Source organism: Octodon degus, unplaced genomic scaffold (assembly GCF_000260255.1).
Source record: "Octodon degus isolate 3935 unplaced genomic scaffold, OctDeg1.0 scaffold00002, whole genome shotgun sequence".
NCBI lineage: Eukaryota > Metazoa > Chordata > Mammalia > Rodentia > Octodontidae > Octodon > Octodon degus.
Genome location: NW_004524578.1, coordinates 5,834,696 through 5,858,215, shown reverse-complemented (window position 1 = coordinate 5,858,215; position 23,520 = coordinate 5,834,696). Strand labels below are relative to the sequence as shown.

Here is a 23,520-nt window from a genome sequence, read left to right as displayed (position 1 = left end):
TTTTTTTTGGTATTTTTTTTAGGGAAGGGTCTACAGATGTTCAAACTGTCACTACTAGATCAGACTTGTAGTGATCCATCTGTTTACAGCCTCCCAAGAGCTGGGATTACAGGCATGCGCCCCCACGCCCAGTCTCAATTGCCAGCTCAGTGCCTCCCAGGGGCCCGGCTGGCACAGCAGGCCTGGGGATCAAACCTCCGGCCCCTGCACCTGCTTGTAGGTGCTTTAATCTGCTGAGCTATTTGGCTGGCCCTCAGTGTTATTTAGTTAAAATATGAAATGTAATTGTGGACAGCAGCAGATTCAGCATTAAATATATAGGCAACAGAAAAGTAAATTTATTCGTTTTCTTGTTTGAGCTACATTTCCTATGCTGTTACCTCTGTGTTACCATGCGTACTCTGGTGTTTTGAGTCACAAGTGTAGTGAACTTTCTGATTCCAGTTATAGGCTTAAAATGAAAAGTTGCAAGTGTCCTAAAATTTTCATGGTGGGAAACAGAAGTCTGGACGTAGGCCAGCACTGCTAGTGGCGATCCAGAGGCTTGCTTGTTTATAAGACTTTAAACTTTGAGAGAATTGTAGATTCACATGCGGTGATCAATTCATAATCTTTCAACCAATCATAATTTTTATTCATAGGTTTTTCCAACTGTTAACTAATTTTGCATGAATTAGCTCCTGCTATGGTGGGGCAATGAGAGGGACTGTGTGGAAAGGTTCAAAGTTAACGGAAGCCCTCGGCACTAATTGTCCTAGACACCAACTAGGTAATGGTCATCATTAGACATCACATGAAGAAAACCCTGGTTTCAGTCTCCAGATTTGCTAAGGATTGAGTGAATGAATGAACGAACCAGAAACACCATTTTTACCCACTCACAGACAATTCGTTATGACTTATAACATAACATAAAAATGAATAAACTGGGTGTGATGGCGCCCAACTGTAACCGGGGCACTCGGGAGACTGAGGCAGGAGGATCGCTGCAAGATTGAGCCCAGCCAGCCTGAACTACAGGATGAGACCCTGTCTCAAAAACAGTCATCAGATTAGCAACTTCACGCACCATTAATGGAATGTGCTCATGTTTTCTATAAATTTTAACATGAAACATTTAAGTTCGGATGCTACATTGGAGCATCCAGTGAACTTTTATAATATTTATAGTAACTATGTTGACAAATTTCTGAATACTTTAGATCTTATAAAAATCATTTCAGTTATACTTTTAGTCATAAAATTTATTTTCTGTCATAAATATTTTGTTCTGTCAATGAAAGTAAATATGAAGAAAATACTGTACTTGAACACAGTTATAAATATTCTTGAATCATTTCAAACAAGAATATCCTCTTTCATTTTTATTTACTAGTATTGTAATCTGACTGGGACTTTTCTGTGACAGACTTTTATGGTAGAAGTCACATGTCTGGGGAATAATGGAAATAATAATTTTATTGAAGAATTTGAGGGAGATTATGGCCGTGGCTTGTCCTGTGTATTACAGGAAACCTCACTTGCTACTACTATACTGGGAACATGGGCCATGAGGGATGACTCCCTGTGTGTCCAGAGGGAAGAAAGTAAAAGCTGGTATGTGATGGGAGAGGATTATGCTGATAATTGTGTTGGGGGGGTGGTGGTGTTTTTTTCTTTTTTTGCGGAACCGGGGATTGAACTCAGGCCCTTGTGCTTGCCAGGGAAGTGCTTATTCCACAGAGCCATCTCCCCGGCCACTAGGAGAGCATTATGGAGACAGATTTAAGACTTAATTGGAGAACTCTTTGAACAACCTTCAAAAAAAACTGCAAGGATAGAATTAATATCCATAAATTTTGTTGAAATGGCCGAAGCTGATAGAAGGTGGTATGTCAGGAAAAGGGTTTTTGATTTTGTTCTTAAATGACAATCTGAAGTTCAGCCAGATCTGGTGGCACATTCCTGTAATCCCAGAACTGCGGAGGCAGAGGCAGGAGGATTGCCACGAGTTCGAGTCCAGCCTGGGCTATGCAGTGAGTTCGAGGCCATCCTGAACTGCATAATGAGACCCTGTCTCAGAAAAGTGACACTGCTTAGAACCTCACAGGTGTTGGACACACACGAGCATTCCAGGCACTGTGAGTGCCAAAGTACACTAGGGCTTAGTAGTCCATTTGCATAGTTTGCTGTGAGCACAGTCCAGAATAATTCATTTTTCCCTTTGCTTTTTAAAAGGAAAAAATAGAACTGTTCTTCAGAGCATTATACCTTTCAGAGAGAGTCTGTGAGTATGCAGGGGAAACATGCCTTAAAATTTCATCAGCATTTTCCAGACCTCCCCATACTCAGTAAAAAATGTATGGTGTGGCCAAATGAATGGGAACCTGCTTATGAACTTCAACTAAGGGGGTTTCCTGTCCAGATTACTGCCCTTATTTTACTTCATTTTATTTTTTTGGTATTGGGAATTGAACTCAGGACCTCATGCTTACCAGGCAGGTACTGTGCCACTGAGCTATATCCCTGGCCCTAGATAATTGCTCTTGAATAGGCAAATCTGCATTCTGATGAACAGTGGAACATACTGTTTTCCTGAGTTCATCACACCATGGGAACAACGTGTGTATGTGTAGGTGTGTGTTTCACCTAATTTGTTATGTTTTGCTGAATTGCAAAGAAATGAGCCAAGATTGATCAATTTGGTGATATGAAATGTATGTAACAAATATTTTCTCTTTATAGTTTATTCCTCCTTTGAGTTTAGAAAGTAAGGTGAAAGCAGTTGTCATTGCAATATTCTTTCCACAAAATAAAATGTCGACTGATTTTAGTCATTCTTTGCAAAAGAATAAAATAATTCTATTTTGCCTTGCGACGCTGTGATCATTCTGAAGCTCTGATTACAATAGTTTTATGCCAACAGTGGGCACCCAGTGATTGCGTTCAGGGCAGAGCCTGGGAACTCCTTTGCGCCGCCTCACGAGAGAGACAAAAAGCCTGTTTCGTGATAGTCCATGAAACAGGCAGCCACTAAAATAAAACATGAAGTGGAAATCTGTGCGTGTCGTCTCTTGAAGCTTGTAGAATGAGGAAGATAAAGGGGTTTCCCAAGTAGAAATGAAGTCCAAATACAGCAAAATAACGAAGATGCTAAGTGTTTGAATAAATATATATTTTTTTAATTCAAAGAAGCCATCTGAAGACGACGTGTGTTCTTCTCCCCAGCAGCCAGTCACAGTGGCCAGCTAGCAAGGACACTTTCCAGTTCCTTTCTCTTGCTTCTGCAGCATTCTCAGGAGTACGTTGTTACCTCAAATACCAAATTGATTGTTTGGGTAATCCATAAACACCTGGCAAGTAAGTTATTTGGAAGAATACTACGGGGATTCTAGCACTCAACCAAACAAAATGCCAGGTAAAATGTTAAGATGAGGTGATTTTCTTTCATAAAATAGTAGTTTACCATTTTAAAAATTCCGTTGAGAGTCACTTGGCAAGCTTGACAACTAGACATAAATACTTCACTAAATCAGTCTTTGTGCTTCTCATGTCAGAAGCATTCGTTTTTTAAAATTGCCAAATAATATGTAATTATCTTTCACTCTGTTGAGTGCTTCTTAATTATTAATTTGATTTATAAACTTAACAGACTGTCTTGTTTATATTACAAATACGTGATAGGCTTTCAACGTACTTTTTGCAATTTTTCTCAGTTGTGATCACTTGTTATTCAGTATAACTTGCCACACATTCAAAGTCAGGGCTGTGTCATGTGTTCCTTGTGACTGTGAACAGTTGTGTCCTCTAGCAGCAGATGCTGAGTTATATCCAGGAACTCTTAACTAGTAAGAGTATTCAAAATGGTAATCGTAAGTTCCCATTTAGCTTTGTGGGCCGTTGCCTCTTAGAGCCAGTTTCCAAAGCAAGCTTCCCAGCATTTGTTTAGCTCCTGGCGCAAGTGCATGGGTTGAATTTTACCCTCTCAAATGTGAAAGCGATACATAATAGTTAAATATACCTAGCTTCCAAATTCATGAAATCAGATCGGTTTTACTTTAATTGCTTTTAGACATATTTATAAGATTCAATGGTTTTTAAGTTTAAATAATGCATCCACATAGTTTCTAAATAATTCCAACACTAAGAAATCATGTTTGTTATAAAATGCCTCTAAGTAGTCATTGAATATGTAATTCTGACAGTGTCCATCGTGTGTGTGTGTGTGTGTGTGTGTGTATCCGTGTACTTCTTTGACTATGCCCAGAGTTTGAGGCATCTTTTTCTTAATCAAATTAGTGATAACACATCCAGATCCTTACTGTTTTTAGAGTGAATTAGATCCCTAGAATCCATGGAACAATTCTGTATCAAGGCAATTCCAAAACAGGGATTTCAGAAATCCGAGTGAATACATACACACATGGCAATGGCTTCACTAGTTTATCACCTTGATAGGTAGTATTCATTTGCTCCCATAACTTCTAGAACGCTTGCTGAAAATTTAGTTAACTTTATTCTATAGTCAACTCTGTAAGTTATACATATCATGTTTCTTTCTCTGAACCTATATTAGCTATAGCAAGCCACACATAGTTTAAAATGCATAGAAGTCGGAGTCTGTTTAATGTGTGGGCAGCTGGTCTTCTGTAAGTGGTCTAGGTTCTTTGCAGATGGTAAGGGGTCCAGGAGGTGGGGGGAAAGGAAGGAGGGCCATGAGAAGAATTAAGATGTGCTGTGTACGTGTGCCAACTCCCCATGGGGCATGTCATCATTACGGCTTGCAAAGATGTACTAATAAAAATTATAAAAGAGAGCACTACTGTCACTTAAATTTGCAGAGATAGCATAATGAAGAAAACCTGAGTTGTGTTCCATATGTAACAAACATCTGTCAACGTAGGGTTCCTCATTTCTTTGCTCAAGAAGGTACGCGTCACCTCCACCGTCCACAGTACCACAGTGGATCCATCCCCATCTCGCTGCTAATTCACTCTCGGAGGCACAGGGTGACTGAGCAGATGTTTTGACTGGGGAAGGTAGCGAGCCTCAAGGAGATCAAAGCAATTAACTTCTAACTTGTGCATGAATACCAAACAAACGATGGCGAACAGGATAGTCATGTCAGACTGAGTCAAATATGAAGTTCAACAACTTTAAAGCATTTGAATAGCAATGTATGACTATGGTTATAGTTTGCTAAGTAACAAATCTAAATAGTAGGCATGAGGTTTGCATGTGTAATGTGTACTTAGTTAGCAAGTGAGACAGTTTAATGCACCACTTTCAAGAGTATTTGTTAAGCACCTGTACTAGACATTGCTAGAGCAGCAGCCCCCCCTCTTAGGATGTTTTTTCTGTAGTGGAAGACGCAATATGATTTAACAACATAAATTGTGGTAAATACAGAGCAAGAATGGATGATTGTGATGGGTTGCTGTAGTTGAGAGGTGGAGAACCTAGAGGGAAGCTTGGAGGAGGCCCTTGTGAACATGTGATGGGGGGCCCTGACATCCTGATATGGCAGGATGAGGCTGTGCGCTGGGTGTGCAGGCAGCTCAGTGGTAGACATACACTCGGCGTGTGCAAGAGACCCTGGAATCAAACCCCAGCACCCATGCATGAACATGGACACACGCATACACACACCCCTACACATGCAAAAGCACGAACAGAAAAGAGCAAGACTGCATATTGGAGAGCTGGGTAGGAAACATTCCTGATAGAGTAATAGCGAACTCGGACTATGGGGAAGAAAAAATGACACTTGGTGGGCCAGGCAGGAGCTCAGGGCTATTAGATTGTAAGGAGGTCAGTGGGGGAGGCAGGTCAGGGCTGATCAGTGGGCTCAGTGGCTTGTAAGAGAAGATTTAAGATTTTATTGACAGCCTGGCATGATGTAGCCCTGTGATCCCAGCATTCTGGGAGAAGTTAGTAACTTGTTTGAGACCCTTTTTCAAAATAAAAAATAAAAAGGTCTAGGGAGCTGGCTCAGTGCAGAGACTCAAGCAGTACCATCAAAAACTTATTTTTTTTTTTCTTGACATGTTGTAAGAAGCCAGGACAGAGTGTAGGGCAAGAAAGAAACATGATTTGACTTAATGCTTTTTAATATAACTTCAGCCTCTGTGTAGAAAAGGGGTCAGAGAGAACTAGAAGAAAGGCCAAAACAGTCTAGGAGGCAGATTCACTATAGACAAATTCAGTACCTGATGGAGAATGTGGCCTGCATTGGTCTGCTTTCTGTTACTGTAACAGAATCCCCAGGACAAGATAACTGGTAAAGAAGAGAAGTTTGTTTGGCTCAGTTCTGGAGGCCAGAGGTGAAACCCCAAGGCACAGGGATCTGGTGAGGGCCTCCCCTTGCTGCCACATGCCATTGCGGAAGGTGTCACAGGGTGAGACAGTGTGTTACCTCAGGTCACCTTCCTCCTCAACTGCAAAGTCACTGCCACCATCATGGCGGGCCCACCCTCCTGGCCTCACGTAACCCTGACTGCCTTCTGAGGGCTCTGTCTCCAGTTGCCATTAATAGAGTGATTTCGATTCCAACATGTAAACTTTGGGGAGGACACATTCAGGCCACAGCGTGGATATCATGTGGCACTCTGAAGATTGTGTCTCTCCAGTGAAAATGAAATCGTGAGTTATAGTGGTTCTCTTAGACTTGGTCTCTGTCCATTTCATAAACTATAACTCATGACGTAAGTGCTTGTCTATGCTCATTTTTGTTTTGTCCTTAATTTAAAAGACTTGAAAGGTCTTGGAATGGTAAACTTGCCTGCACAATTGCCTTTATTTATCCTCTTTCCCACAGAGGTCCAGATATCATTTTATAGTATGTTAATCACAATTTATTTTATGTTTTCAGTTTAGTTCCTCCAGCAGAGAGAGGTCGTGTGTCCCTTGGTCCCCGTCAGGGGCAAATGCACATTATTGCAAAGATGGGTACAATGTCCTGTCCCTGGAACTGGTCAAGTCTTTTGGGGCCAAGCTAAGTAACTGTTCGCATTTTTGTGGACAGAGGCAAGACCCTGGCTTAGTGATCCCCAAATGAGGCTTTACTGATTTTTTGAAATTGCGTTTCTTTGTATATTTATGAACATTGATTTTGTTAAACTAGTTTCTGTTATCAAAGAAGTACTTGACAAACCCGTTCTAATCTTTTAAGAGCAAAACAGGAAAACTTCCCTGTCCGGGGCTTCCACGTTACCCACTCAGCACATGAAAGTGGTGCCGTGGACTGGAACCTTCTGTGAGGACGGCGCCCTCTGTGTCTGTGTTCCTCAGCTCAGAGAGCTGAGGCTCTCTGTGGCTCCCTGGATCTTGTGCTGCTCAAGCTGAGGAGCAAGTTTTGTTTCCCTTAAATGTAGCTTTTATAGCCACATGTGATACCTTCAACCTTCGGTGTCACTTGTGGGTGGAGCTCTCGGAGCGCTCCCTGCTTCTGTGGACCCAGTACTAAGGCAGTAAGAGGTTACCCTGTACCAGACATCTGCCCCCATTGCTGCCTGCAGAAGGGCTCGTAGATGTGGAAGGTGTGCCCTGAGGAGCAGATGATTTGTACAAGGTGATAAGAGATAGGCTCGGTGGTTGTTGTTGTTGTTGTGTGTGTGTGTGTGTTTCTGAGTATTAGAGGTTGAATCCCCGACCCTCACACTAAGCTGTACCACAAATTCTTTAAAATTTATTTTTACTTTAAAACAAGGTCTTGCTAAGTCACTAAGCCTCAACTCGCAGTCCTCCTGCCTCGGCCTCTTGGAGTGCTGGGCTGGTAGCTGGGCCCCACCACGCTCAGCGTGGGCTCACTCTGAAATCACATCAGGTTAGCCTTGAAGGCCCTGTGTTTTCCTTTCTGCTGGATTTTTTTCTACTGTCCTTTTTAGGACAGTAGCTGTTCTATTCTCTTATGGTGACTTTACTTTTTGAGTTTTTCTCCTAGTAGTTTATTTCTTTTGATTTCCCAGACAGAAACTCTTCAGACTTTTCTCTTTAGTAAACTAGTTCCCAATTCAGCAACTCTTCAATTGTATTGGCTTTTACTTTTACCATTCCTACTCTGCTAAAATCAGTGAATTTGGGGCTGGTGAGATGACTCAGTGGTCTAAAGCACCTACTTAGAACAAGCTTAGCAAAGCCCAGGGACCAGGGTTCAATCCCCCAGCACCACATGCCAGCCAGCCCTGCCCCCTGGTGGGCTGAGCTGGCCACACACCCACACACATAAATAAATTAAATAAATTGAATAAATAAATAAATAAATAAAATCAGTGAATTTTTTCATTTTCTTTATATATTTTAGTTATGAAATTTCCATTGAAAATAATATATTTTTCTGCTGAGACTTTTGTTGCTTCATGAAGACTATATTTCTGTTTAATTTTTAAACATTTCTCTAGTCTTCTTAACTTGTGTTTGAAGTACTATGCTTGCTTTAAAATCTTTACTAAATTCAATACCTGGTCTATTTTTCAGTCAGATTTATTGATTCACCCACCCCCGCTCATGAGCCATATTGTTTCTTTCCCTTTTGTTTTGTTTTGCATATCTAGCTTCTCCTCTTGCTACTTTTCTGCTGCTTCCTTCTCCCCCTCCTCTTCTTCCTCCTCCTCATAATAGGCATTATGGGACTAGATTCCTTTATCTTCCTCTGCAAAGTGTTGGCATTGGTTCTACTAGGTAGATCAATTCTGCCAATTACCTTGAACTTGTTTAGGATTGATTTTACATTTTATTACCCAGTTGGGGAAGACCTGAGGTATTTTCCAAAGTGTTGTTGTGGGGTGAGCTTAGAATAGGCCCGACTGTAGGATGTAGTTCTTACTGTAGGGCGTTTTCTGGTGTCTCAGTTGGGTCCTGGGGCTATTAACAAGCTCTCTTGGCTCTGGCTTGGCCAGAATTCCAGTGTCCTCCAGGACTTCTTGAAAGCTGCTGTCTCTGTTCGGCAGGCACGTCTGTAGCAGCGCGGGAGTTTCCTCAGGCCACCCTGAGCTGCCACCTGGAAGCCACCTGCTTGGCCCTCTGCTGCCTCAGCTCCCCGTCACTCCTTTTTTCTTTTATGCTCTTCTCCTCTGGTCCCAGCTGCTTCAGCTGCGTCCGACTGCTCTGTGCTTCCTAAGTGTAGTGGATTTCTAACTGGCAGTCAACTTACTGCACCCAGCTTGCATGGTGCTGGGTGTGGCAGGCCCACCTGAGCGTTGTTGCCAGCAGCATGAAAGGCAGAAGAAACGGTCAGTATGCTGTTAGGGATGCTGCTCTGAGAAGCTGTTGAAGCTGTAGGAAGCTGCTAGTTCTCTCGGGCTGTTCTGCGGAGGCCCTTGTCATGCTGGCTTTCCTGATGAAGTTTGGAGGAGCTCGGGTCCTCACCTTGAGCATCGCTTCCTGGCTCTGGAGGGGAAGCTGGTGCTCTGCTCAGCCTGGTGGAGAAGCTTGTTGCATGGGCTTTCCTGATGGGAGCTCAGTTTTCCTCATCTCTGGAGGAGCTCAGGACCTCATTATTGCTAAGGACGGCTGGGGTGCTTTTGCGGAGCTGGGGTGCTTACCCTGAGCATCCTTCCTGGCTCCAGTTCAGATCCCTCAGCTGCCAGCACAGGTCCTTCATCCCACTGGCATAGACTTTTTAGCTTCCACCACTGACCTTTGGGCCTTTCCTGTACTTCTTGTATATGATTCTTGGATGATTCATTATAAAGTAATATAAAATGTATCTTGTACTATATTGTTTGCCTTGCAAAAACCCCAAACCACGACACTGAGTGTATCAGGGTGACTGTACTTAGAGCTATTTGCATTCATATTGGAAGGGTTTTGGGCTCTTATGCCAGTTTCATACTATTAGGCTGAAACTCCTTGGTATCTTTTCCCCATGTTTTTAGGGAATTATTTAAAGGATTATATGTACTTTTAAGTCATTGTTATCCACTTTAAAATAATTGAAATTCTGAGTAGATTAGAATCTCGTAAGTAGTATTTATTCTTCAAGCATTAAGTACACAAAAGTTGCAAAATTACCTAGCTAGCTGAGTTTTTAAATCCAGTTAGACACACTTGATTGGGGGAGTATGCTTTATATACTTGAGTTTATTTCTCTCGTCTTGTTTTATGTTCTCTGTTGGGTGTTTCTCTTCATATTGCTTAATAGAATTCCTGTGAATTTCCTTGTCCTTCTTGCCAGTTCTACGGCACTGTTCGATTATGCTGCTTGTTACTTTCACATTCTTAATCTGAACTCCCATTTTTGTGACCATAAAAAACAGCTATAGTCCTCAGCTAGCCAATTTTGTTCTCAGTCTTTTCTACTTTCCCTTTCCCGTGAAGAAATTTTTACTTCTCCATTTAATCTTCTCTCCATTGTACCCGTGTCTGTGTTTTGGGGGGGATACTTTGTATTGCTTAAATTCAGGATACTGTTGTATGTGTTATGTCTTTGTCACTTTTTTTTTTTTAAAAAAAACTAACATTTGCTTTAAAAATTCCTAGTCTTCTTAGTCACACACAGCACACATTTTATCTAATTCAGTGTATCCTGTATGGTGTTGGCTGTTTTTCTGTTTGATATTTCTCATCCATAAATGCCTCCATTTATTTATGATTTTGTTAGTTTACTTACATAAATGTTTTTAGATAAATGACACACACAGTACACTCCAACTCCCTCCATGTTTTTAAGACTTCCTTTAGGCCTAGCAAGTACCGGGGGATGGGGGGAGGGGGGGGCCTCAGTCTGTGTCACTTTCAGTGGCTTGACCTGGTCACATACTCAGCTCTGAATTATCCCTGGGGCCATAGCCAGATTTGGGCCCCACTGTAAGCTGGTTGTGGGCTCGCGTTTCCCTGGCTGTGCACGTGTGACAGAGAGACGGAGACTTGGAGTTTGCAGAGCTGTGTGCTTGGGGCAGTAGTTGATGGCAGGCACCAGCAGTATTCTCTGTAGAGCTAGCTGCTTTGTGTTGGGTTGTTTTGAGGTACCAAGGATGAACTCAGGGCTCCTGTGTGTGAGGTAAGCACTCTGCAGCTGAGCTGTGTCCCCTGCCTTGCAGGATCGTTTTCTAGAGCTTTTGTGGTATCTTGCTTTGTAGTTAAGTGCATCTTTTTCTGTAAGGATTCTCCTTTCTCTGTTAGTCCACTATTTTCTTTCTCTTCTGTTTTTCTTTTTTAATGTGTTTGGTACTGGTCTCGCTGTGCAGCTCAGGCTCGTGGTGGTCCTCCTCTTTTTCTTCTCTGCTGTTCAGTAGTTTCTCACCATTTCTGGCCTGTTACAGCTGCCAGTATATTTCCCACCGCTGCGATATGTTCTTGCTTTTTTTTTTTTAATATTTATTTATTTATTTTGTGTGTGGCCAGCTCAGCCCACCAGGGAGCGGGGCTGTCTGGCATGTGGTGCTGGGGGATTGAACCGCGGTCCCTGTGCTTGGCTTAGCTTAGCTTGTTCTAAGTAGGTGCTTTAGACTGCCGAGCCATCTCACCAGCCCTATTCTTGCTTTAAAAATGTCTCAGGATGGAAGTGTCAGTGTAGTATGAAGTGCGGTTTTCTCCAATTGTATTTCATCCTTGATTGAATGTATGAGCTTGCTTCAGCCGCCTACAGAGATCAGGCCAGTTTCAGACAGGCTGCTTATTTGCAGAGTGAGTAGTTTGGATTTAAAATGCAACCATAATCATGGGCTGCATAAAGACATTATAGTCAGCATAAAGACATTATATGTCTCCAGGCCACGGGACACCTGCAGGTCACCAGTGTCTAAGACACTGGTGACCTGCAGGTGTCCCGTGGCCTGGAGACATTGTAGCTACTCCCATTGTGTTACAGTGGCCTATAGTACCTAGCACAAGCTTTAGCCTAGCACAGAGGTCTACACCACATGCCATGAGTGTGCAATCAGATACACTGGAGGTGTGTGCAGGTTCGATGCTAGCTTAGTTACTGTTCTCTCATTGCTGGGACAAGGTACCCAACACACCAATTAAGGAAGGGATGAGGGTTTTTTGGCTCATAGTTTGTAGAGGCTTCAGTCCATACTTGTCTGGCTGCAAGACAGAATGTCACATGGCAGAGGGTAGCCTTTCATGGTGGCGCAAAACAGCAAATACCAACAGGAGGAACAGCTGAGGTGGCAGGCAAGCCTGTCTCCCTTCCTTATACTGCCTTCAGGCTACCTGCCCCGGGGCAGGCTCAGCACTCACCCAGAATCCCAGCACTGGATCATGAATTAATCATGAACTTTAGATGCTGCCCCAGTGACTGTGTGAGGCTTTGGGGCGACACCTACATACAAACCATAGCAGATGCATTCTCCAATAGCCACAGGACACAATTGCCTAATGGTATACTTCTCAGAATAATTTTAGATTGTTAATTAATGCATGATTTTACATTAAAGTGTTAAAGCCTTTTGATTCTCAGAGAAGTAGGTTAAACTCTTTCCTAAGGATATATGAATTTTGCTTTTTGTTGTTGTTGTTTAAATGACTTAGACTATACCCAGGATTTTGTCCCAGTTGTTATAAGTAACATCTAAAAAGTTGTACTGTCTGAGAAAAAAAAAATCCATCACCTAAGGGTAAGTGACATCATTAGCCTCAGTCAAGATAGACTACTGTTTTGGGACCTGGGAGATAGCTCAGTAGAATAAGCACAAGGGCTTGAGTTCAATCCCTGGTTCCACCAAAAAAAAAAAAAAAAGACTGCTATTTCATTTGAATCTAAGGTGGTTTGGTTTTCTCTTTTTTCTTTTTCCTTTTTTTTGTCATTTGGCTGAGAAAGGCAGTCCTGCCCAGTTTTTTGAGAAGTGTCGATCTCCCAAGAGCCCTTCTCCATTAGCATAAGCACATGCGTTTGTACTTGTTTCCATGGTAAAACTATATTAGTGACAAGAAAAATTATGTTCAGCATTCATATGTAGAATATTGTACAGTATGATGAACTGAAAATTACAAAAACATATTTTTCTGGCCTGCATTGTTGAATTGAATTTTATGGTGCATTTCATCTACTCCCATTATTAACCCTCCTTTTTTTTTTTTTTTTAAACATATTTTTGTTTGTTTGCTTGCTTGCAACAAGCCAGTGATGTACATAACTGACTAACCCAGAGTTGTGCAACTCATAACAAATGAGCATTCAGCATTCAATCTATGTTTGTGTAACAAATTATATACATTCTATAGCTTGACCAAGAAAAGCACATGAACACCAAGCGGCAATTTTACTGTATAGAGAACAAAATTTGGCGTTGAAATATTTTTTTTCTTTCTTTGTATGTTCTCCTTAGCCAGGAGTCCTCTGGAGCTTAAATTAGAGCTGTTTTTAGTGGTACCGGAAAAAGCCAGAGCTTGAAAATAGCAAGCCTTGTTATTGCCTCTGTGGTCACTGGCTTGGCTGGGAGTGGGTGGCTTCCTTCCCGTTCCATTTAAATTCTAGGTTAGGTCAGTGTACATCATCCACAGTGATGATTTAAAGGGGACTTGGTGTTTTTTCTTTTGAAATTGGTACTATAGTATTATTTTTATGTTTAGCCAAAGCAATTACTATGTGGCAAAAATGAAATAATTTTCAGAATACTCTATGAGAAGCTGAAAAGTCTTAGGGTATTATATAGTTAGCATAAGAATAAACAGTGTCAGTAACTGTGAAGTTAGGGTTACTGCAGGGACGTCAGGGAAACAGAGTATGCAGAGTGCTGTTTATTTGCTGTGAGGTGGAGCAGGAGAAGCAAGCCGTAACCAGGAGACCCCGCTGAGCAGAGCAGGCTTCCACCAGGACTCCGGAGCAGATGTGTGGGCCGCGATGTCAGTACTGCTACATTAATTTGAAGAGGACAGGGCAATAAATGTTTATGAAGATTTCAATAATACTAAATTTTTTTGGTGATAAAAATTATAGATTCATTAAAGAGAACCACAAAACTATACCAAGAAAAAGACTTTTCAGAAAAATTCAAGTAATGGCTGTATTCAAAATAAAAACAGGAAACTGATTGTGTGAGTTTATGCCAAAATAACTATTGCAATAAGGTCCAGGTAATCAGTATGTGGAAATTTTTAAAGTATTGTTTTAATAAGCAATACATGCTATTATAAACATTTAGGAAGACAATTCTTTTTTTTTTTTAATTGTATGTATTTGATACAGGGTCTCACCACACAGCTCAGACTCAGTGATCCTCCTGTCTCAGCCTTCCCAGCAGTGGGATTACAGGCGTGTGGCACCATGCCAGCTCTCAGTGGCCAGTTCAGTGCATATGGCATGGGGCTGGCGTGGCATTGCAGTACTGGAAATTGAACCCAGATCATGGCGCTTGCTCAGGCAGGCACTTAGACCACTGAGCTATTTCCGTGGCCCAGGAAGATAATTCTTGAGTTACCGTTTTTATTTTAACATTTTTTTATGTTGTTCTTGTACCCAGCATTCTTGTTAGTCTTATTTGTTAGTCTGAATAGCTGTGCATCCCTTGGAATTTTCTGAGCATCCTGTCAGCCACAAATAAAGCTTTTCTCCCTCCTTTGCACTTTTGATGCTTTCTGTTTCTTTTTTGATATTACAGTTGCTAGACAGTGCAGCACATTTTGAGAAGCTTGGCCTCACTACCTTGCTCCCAAACTAAGGGGGAAATCTGTCTGTCCCCACTAAGTACAATCTTGGCTCTGGGTATTTTTCCCTTTAGTAGATTAAAAAATCACTTTTTTGCTCTTAGTTTGTTAAGAGGTTTTTGTCCTGATTGGATTTTGAATTTGGGAAAACATTTTTTTCTGCAGCTATAGAAATGATGTTCATGGGCGTGGTAGTGCTTGCCGGTAAGCCCAGCACTGGGGATTCTGAGACAGGAGGATCACTATGAGTTGGAGCTGCATAGTAATACCCTGTACCAAATAATAAATAAATAAATAAATAAATAAATAAATAAATAAATAAATAGATTTTTTTAAAAAATGATTGTTCAGATTTTGTCCTTATTCTATGAGCCTATTATTAAATTTGCAAGTGTTCGACCAGCCTTATAGCCCTGGATTCAATCCTATTTGTTAATTATGTGCAATCATTTTATGTGTTTCTGTCTCCTATTTTAAGGATTTTTGAATTTCTGTTCATGAAGGCTATTGACTCCTCTTGACTTCCTTTCTTGGTTTTTTTTTTTTTTTTTGGTTTGGCTTTAGTAATAAGTTAATGCTGGTTTCATAGATTGAGTTGAGAAGTTTATTTCCTAAGAATTGGTATTATTTCTGTTTTAAATACTTAGTGAAACAAATATTTAATAGAACAGAGAAGCCATCTGGACCTGGGCTTTCCCTTGTGGAAAGATTTACTGTTACTAATCTATGTTTTAATGCCTGTGACATTTGTCATAATTCTTCAGCTAGGTTTGATGAGTAGAAACATACTCATCAAAATTGCCAATCTGCCAGAATAAATTTGTTCATGATATACTCTTACAATTTTTTTAGCTGCCAGTTTTAAAAACTGTATTTTGATGTACTACAAATAGATAATAATCGACAGGTTTCTGGCCATATAAAAATCTGCCGAGTCGTCAGGGTGGGAATCTGGCATGGCAGGGGCCCAAGAACAACAGCACCTGGCCCACTGAGGGACTTCCTCCTCCTTTTTTGCACCCCAGCAGTTCTGCAATCAGCTCCTAAGGACTCATCCTGTTTGCCCCAATCACCTCCCAAGATGCCACTCTGCCCGCCTTCAAGCTCCGCCCCAGCCTAAGCTAATAAAAGCCCAAGCTTTTGAGCCAGGGAGATAGCTCAGTAAAATAAGCACCTGCCTGGCTAGCACAGAGTTCTGAGTTCAATCCCTGGTACTGCAAAAAAAAAAAAAAAAAAAGAAAAGAAAAGTCTGAGCTTTCTTTGTCCTGGGTCAGAGGATTTCTTGTTCCTTTTTGAGCAGCCCTCCACGCAGAGCAGTGAAGCCTCATTCCTCTCTCTCTTGTCTTTCATTTGCGCCAAAAAAAGACCTTACAATAATGTAAAAAAATTGTTATTCCTATGGAAAAAAATAACAAAATAATGTAAGAAAACAGAATGATGATTAATATATTGTCTGTTGTGATCTTAAAACAAATGGCCAACATGCTACTCAGAGTACCTGTCATAGACAAAAAAAGATTCTGTCTTGCAAAGAACAGGACAGAACTTGTTTTTCAATGAGCAAAAGAAACTAGCTGTGTAAGTTAACATTTATCTTAAATTATTTTTGAAACAACAGAATAATTTGGTGAGTTATTTGAACTTATCGCCACTTTCTGTTAATGTTTCCCCTGCCCTCCTCCCTCCCCTCCCCTCCCCTCCCTACGCCTATCATCTACGCATACAGTCTGCCAAAAAATGTATACACGCTTCAGGAGAAAAAAACTCAACTAAGTATTTTATTTAATTTATAAAATTTTTGTTTCAAATAATTTAAGATAAATGTTAACTTATACACCTAGTTTCTTTTATTCATTAAGAAACAAGTTTTATCCTGTTTCTTCTTTGTAAGAGAGAATCTTTTTTTGTCTGACCTGTACTCTGAGTAACATCTTGGCCGTTTGTTTTGTTTTACTGAATTCGCTGACACACCACGAGGGTGACACAAGTTACCTTTGGCTTCTGTAGCTGCAGAGGTGCTCAGACTGGGGTCCATGAGCTTCCAGACATACTGCTACGTAGAACTGCTGCTTCGTAGCCTTGGTCACTGAGATTGCTGCACATGCATTTTGGATTTCTTCTCTATGGACCGCCATTGTCGTATGTTCTCTGTGACAGATGACATCCTGTAGGTCCCTCTATAAAGGTACACCATCTGTTAAAAACATCATACTGTTTTTCTCTTCCTGAAGTGTGCATACATTTTTTTCGGTGAGCACTGTTTATATGTTTCTCATGAGAGAAGCCATGTGATACTTAAGCTTGTGTTTCTGACTTCAGAAACAGCATCATTTTCTCAGACTGCATCCATTCGCCTCCAGATGCTGCCGACATCTTCCCTTGTGGCGGAGCGGTACCGGCCTGCGTGCACACGCCGCCCTGTCTTTGGCCGTGGTATCAGTGCGTAGGCACCCTTCACAGCTAGCACTTGTAAGTTGTGCTGCTGTGCACGTGAGCGCGCATGTGTTCCTGAAATACGGCGACTTTGGCTCTTGAGAAGATACCTAGAAGGACGTAGCTACGTCAAATAGGATTTTTATGTTTAAATTTTGAGGAATCTCCACACCTGTTTCCATAGTACTGCCATAAATTTAGTAATGATAATCCCTTCTTGTTTTCCCAAGCATGGCAGTCTGTGCGTTTTTTCTCTATTCATTCCTTCACTCATTCCATTTATATATTCATTTATTCATTTAGGGCAGTCTAACCAAAGGTTTGTCCATTTTTATCTTTTATTTTATTTATTTTATTTTATTTTATTTTATTTTATTTTATTTTATTTTAGAGTGCCCAGTGATGTTTTAATTCACATATACTCTGTGTAATGCTTAAATCAAATTAGATTTGGCATTGTAGCACCAATCTCAAACTTAAATCATTTCCTTACCATCTCCGTGAGACCACTGGTTGTATAAAAATACAGAATTCTTCACGAGTTTATTTTTATTTTTTGAAATTGTCCAAAATTTATTGTAAGGAAAAAAAGCATTAAAGCAGATACATAAAAAATATTACCTATGGAAGAACAAAATTAAATAGCACCTTATTCCACATTAGAAAGGAAAAAAAAGGACCAAGTGTGTAAGAAACTAGACTAATTAAAGGACTGAAAGAAATGAAAAAAGATCTGTCCTCTTTGAATTTTATACTTAGCACACATCTTTGAAAACTAGAAGTAAGATTTTCTAGTTACAGAAACTTGAGATATTTTAATACCTCCAGAAGTAGTATATAAGAAATAACAAAGAGCATAATTCAAAGAGCAAGAGAAGTTGCAGTATGCTCCTGGATGAACAATAAAGAGCTCTCAATATGATAGTTATGCAGGACTATATAAAACATATATTAGATGAACCTTATTTAAAGGCCATTGCAGATTTCTATGAAACAGTGCCAATCTTATGTTGGGTTATAAAGTATTTTTTATGTATGTGTGTGTGTGTGTGTGTGTGTGTGTGTGTGTGTGTATAAAAGACGGAAGAAGTAATATAAAGTCAACAGAAAATGGAAATATAATTTTTAAAGTTTCTATACTAGGAGAAGATATCATATGATATCTTTTAAATAAATTGTAAGTCAAAGATATAGTATAAATCTTAGAACAAAAATTAAGATTAAGCAATATTCAGAAAATTAAATACTAATTAATTAAAAATTAAATGTTTCAAAACAATTGAACTAAGAAAAAATTTTCATGATAGCAAAGAAGTACTAAGAGTAAAACATAAGATAAATACTGGAATGGCAAGTAAATGACCAGCACTTCTAACAGTTTAAGGATAGAATATCTCACAAAGTTCTAGTGTGTTGTGGACATGCATAATGACCATGACAGTTACTGGTGGCCAGGCGTCACTTGTGGGACTGAGCTATAGCTGTTTCTTTGAAATCCACCCTGTAGATTCAAGTGGAATCAGGACCCATAGGGTGGAAGAGAAGTCCATTTGTAGAGTGTGCTGATAGAAATATTTTGTTGCTGAACACAAAAGAATAACTGAAAGACTACTATTGTATACCTCTTATCGTCCTGTGTTTAATTGTTTGCCCTATTTGGTGGGTTCTTTCCATTCTCATTCATGAGACTGTGATCAATTTGCTCCCTCTCTAGGACATCATTTAGTAGTCTGTGTAGGCTTGGCTTTGTCATCATGAAATTCTTTAGTTGTTCTTTGTCATGGAAGTATTTCACTTCTCCATTATACTTGAAAGAGAGTTTTGCAGGGTATATCAGTCTGGGTTGGAATTTGTTTTCTTGCAAGACTTGAAGTACTTTGTTCCATGCTCTTCTTGACTTCATGGTTTGTGAAGAGAAATCTACTGTTATTCTGATGGGTTTTCCTTTAAATGTGATCTATTTCTTTTCCTTAGCAGCTTTTAGTATACTGTTCCCGTGCAGAATTTCTGGGAGCTTGATGTATGTCTGGGTGTGGTTTTAATTGGGTTGATGTTATTTGGAGTTCTATATGCTTCAGTTACCTGAATGTCAGACTGTTGCCCCATATTTGGGAAGTTTTCTGCTATTACTTCTGCCCATATTCTTTTTATGTCATTTGTATGGACTCCTTCCTTCTCATTGATGCCTATTAGTCTTACATTGTTCATTTTTGTATTATCTTGCAGGTACTGAATTAGTTTTTCCTGCATCCTAGTTGTTTTTAAGAGATCTTTTCTTATTCACTAGCTGCAATAGTGTCTTTAAGGTCAGAAAGTCTATTTTCACTTTCAAACAGTTTTGCCAGCTTGTGATTGAGGTTTTAATTTCTTGTATATCACTTTGAACCTATTTCATACATTCTATTTCTTTCCTGTATTGCTTATTCAGGGGTTCTATCATTTTTATATTCTGCTCTATTTTTTTTATCAGTGTATTCTTTTGAAGCACTTAGTACTTCTTTGATTATAGTTATCACTACATTTTTTAGTTTAGAAATTATTTCTAATCTGATTTCTTCTATGCCTTTGTGCAGTTGACTTTTTACTTCCAACATTATTATTTCAGAGATATCTGGTGTGTGATTTCCAGTTTCCTCAGTGTTTTCTGCATTTGTACTGGGTGGACTCAGGGACTGAGACTGCACGTTGTTCCTTCTCTTTGTCATTTTGTATACCACTGTCTTCTGACCTTTGGTGAAGAGCTTGAATAGAGTTATTACCTTAGCACCAGGTCCGGGTCTACGAAGTTCAGATTCGCCAGGTGGGTGTGGCTTGGGTCTGGCTGCTGTGCTCCACTTCTGTCTGCTGCAGCCCTTGGAGTTGAACCCTTTGTGTCACTCTGGCAAGATGTTCTGCTCCTTAATCAGCTGGGTGGGTCTTGCCTCTAGCCTCTTTGCAGGGAGTTCTGCTGCAGGGTTCCAAGCTGGACCTGTACTCTGGATCAAATGAGGATCCAGTGGGTCCCGGGTGGTCTCACTCACATGCCTGGCCTGTGCTCGGGTCTATTCAGGGTCCTTGGGCCCTGGATGGTCTCACTCACACCCCGGAGCTGAGCTCTGGGTCTATTCAGGGTCCGGCAGCCCGGGTCCTCTCACTCACACGCTGGGCCTGGGCTCTGGGTCTGTTCAGGATCCGCAGGCCCTAAGCAGTCTCACTCTCTTCACGAGTTTTATGGCATCCTTTGTGCAAAGGCATTACTCATATTCTGTGTTATAAGTGCTGCCACCTGAATGTTGTGGTAGATTTCTTTTTCCTTCAGTCCTAGGGATTGAAGGGCTGGCCAGATAGTTCAGCAGATTGAAGTGCCTGTTTAAGTGGGCTCAGGGACTGGGCTTCAATCCCCAGCCTGCTGCGTGGGCCGCTCACCCAGGGGCCCATTTTTATCCTTTAAAAAAAGAACTTTTAGGGCCAAGGAGATAGCTCAGTGGCCTAAGTACCTACCTGGCAAGTGCAAGGTCCTGAGTTTGATCCCCTGTACCAGAAAGAAAGGGAGGGAGGGAGGGAAAAGAATTTTTAATTTTTTTAATGATGTGTTTTCAGTTCCTATTTCATTACTCTACTGATTTTCATTTTCTCTTTTGTTTTCTGTGTGCTGAGGTTTTACTTTTTCTCCTTTCTCAAAGTGAAAGGTTAAGAAATGACTTTGAGAACTTTGTTCCTAATGTGGATGTTTAAAGCTTTCGGTCTCCTGCTTGTCACTTCCCTTACTGTGTGCTCCACCAATTTTGTTATCTCATGTTGGTTGTTTTTATTTGCTCAAACATACTTTCTAATTTTCCTTGCAATGTCTTTTCACTTCAGATTTAGTAAGAAATGTGTTGCTTCAAATTCACTTATCTGGGGATTTAGAAATTGGAAAAAATAATTAGTTTATTCTGCACTTATGTTACTTTCAGTTTTTAGGCACTAATTATTAAGAGTGCTCTTAACTTACAGTGAGTACATAGCAAGGACAGAAAATGTTTTCTGTAAATGCCCAGATAATAAATATTTTTAGGCTTTTCAGGCCATATATGGTCTTGGTCAATAGAGAAGATGCTGCTGTTGCTCATACCAAGTCCTAACCCACCTGGAACGTGCCCCGGAGCTGCAGCCCGTTGGGAGGATGGAAAGCTTAGCCAGAGAGGAAAGGGCCGGGGTTGGAGTGGGGTAGTAGTGGACAGCATCGTGGCCCTTAGCACACAGCGTCCGTGATGGGGACGAAGCGGGCCTGCCCCACCCGGCGCTGACATAGAGCCTTGAGTAGAATGTTTTGTCCTGGCACAGACTAAATATCTTTCCCCTAAAATGACAGTGTTCCATGAGGAAAGCTATGCTCCTTATAGAGAACTTCCCAGTGTTCTCTCAGGATTTAATGGTTTGGCAAATGCACACTCGTGCTCAGCAAGGAACAGATTGCAGCTCTAGACGGCAGTGATGAGAGTTGGAATGAATAAAAGGATTTAATCTGGGTGGAACTAAGCTTAGTCTTCACAGGATACAAACACTTCAAGTGACTCTTTAAATGAGCTACATGGTGGACAGTGTCTCGTTACTTATGATAATTTCATCTTAGAAGATACTTCGCAGTGGTGTCTATTTCCGAAGGACACCCTAGTTCTTAATTCAGAAGCCTTCTGTCCAGTTTATAAGAACACTTTGTGTTTGCTTGGACGGTATAACTTACAAATCTCCTGTTACCTGTTCAGATAGAAAGTAAATCACGTAGCAGGAACCATGTACCTCGAGGTGACTGCAGTCATTGTTTTCTCACCCCGGCAATGACTTTCGATTTATTAGTGACAGATTTCTACCTCAGATTCATTGCTTTTTGTCTCTCCTTCCTCCATGTCTGCATTTGTCCTGATTTTCGAATTCTTTGACAGGCCAAATTAAAGGCCCTCACTGAAGCTGGACTATTTGAACTCCAGCCCCAAATTCAGTGCTTCTGCATTTATGTCTAGAGAAATGGTTCCAGCCACTGCATTCATTGTTTTGTTTTCTTTAAGTTTGTTGGGATGCAATTCATCTTATGTTTGATTTTGGTTATAGAGGTCGGTGATTTGAAGGAGCTGCAGACACTTGACGTCTCCACCAATCGCTTGCTGTCTCTACCCGAGAGGCTTCACCTGTGCCTTTCTCTGCAGATCCTCACTGCAGACCGCAACCGGCTCTGGAACGTGCCGCGCCACCTCTGCCAGCTGCCCAGCCTCAACGAGCTCTCCATGGCCGGAAACCGCCTCGCTTTCCTGCCCCTCGGTAAGTGGCTGCATGTGCGTGGGAGAGTGAGAGGACAAAGGAATAAAACCCTATTTTTTCTTTAAAGTGCTGGGGATGGGAGCCTGAGAGATGGCTCAGTGGGATAAGCGCTTCCCTGCAAGGGCCTGAGTTCAATCCCCAGTCCTGCCAAATAAATAAATAAATAAAGTACTGGGGATGGAACACAGGCTTCACACATGCTAGTAAAGGACTCCGCCACTGAGTTACATCCCTGCCCTCAGCCCTGTTGCTTCTACTGGGATAAACTTGTTTCTTTCTGTTTAGATTCAAGAAGCTTCACTTAGCTCAGTTTTGTAGAGAACAAAGTGTCATTACGTGATGGCAAATGGTAAATGAAATTTATTTGTTAGGCATTTCATTGCTTTAAAAAAAAAATCAATGCTAAAAATTTGTGTAAGGACAAAATACATGAGCTATGAAGTAATTACTCTGAGGAAGGGAATTAAAATGTATAGTTGTAACTACAAATTCGATGTGGTATCGAGCAATGTGAAAAGAGATCTGCTGGTAAAAATGCACCTGTTGGACATTCACTTCCATCTAGAAAAGTCGGTGGTGAGTACCCTAACTACCACTGCCAGATACCCCGCCAACAAAACTTCAAAGACTTGAAAGTGGCGGAAGTGCCTCTTGAGTTTGAAATGTCACCTTGGGTAATAAATAACATATGGTCTGCTATAGATTTCTGTAGTTGGCTCATTTTGACATATCTCCTGTCAAACAACATAAACTTTTTATAGAGCATTTATTTCACATAAAACTGAATGATTTTCTTAAGTTTTAAGAAACAAAAGTTCCAGTTTAAAACAATTTAAATGTGAAGTCCCATCGAACCCTAAACTGTCAAATAAGCACCATATGATTTTACTCATAAAGGCATTTTTGTAATGAATAATGTATCTCTGAGGGCACTGAAGTGAATAATTTACTACTTGAAAGGAAATATTTTCTTACATAATGTATTGCACGTATTATTTATTTCTCCATGAGAACTTTAAATGAAGATGTTAACATCAATTTACGTAATGATTGTTGGATTTGAGGAGATCACTTTTTCACATATAAATTCAAAACTCATAATGTTAACAAAATCAAAACCATTCCAAGAGCAAGCTACTTAAGAACTTCGAGCTTTTGAGTAAGAAGATATCAAATATTAATGTATTTTAAGAAATAAATGTTCTGCTGTACTAACCTGGAGGTTACAGAACAATTACAATG

At 40.6% G+C, this 23,520-nt stretch overlaps 1 protein-coding gene across 4 annotated transcripts in view; it reads left to right on the top strand.

Moving 5' to 3' along the window:
* Lrrc28 (leucine rich repeat containing 28) overlaps nt 1–23,520 on the top strand; it is a 148,533-nt gene that overhangs the window by 65,798 nt on the left and 59,215 nt on the right. For all 4 annotated transcript variants that reach the window (XM_004623259.2, XM_023709980.1, XM_023709981.1 and 1 more), the window contains one exon: nt 22,072–22,278. In XM_004623259.2, coding sequence (XP_004623316.2) covers nt 22,072–22,278 — 207 coding nt within the window. The remainder of the gene's footprint in view (nt 1–22,071; nt 22,279–23,520) is intronic.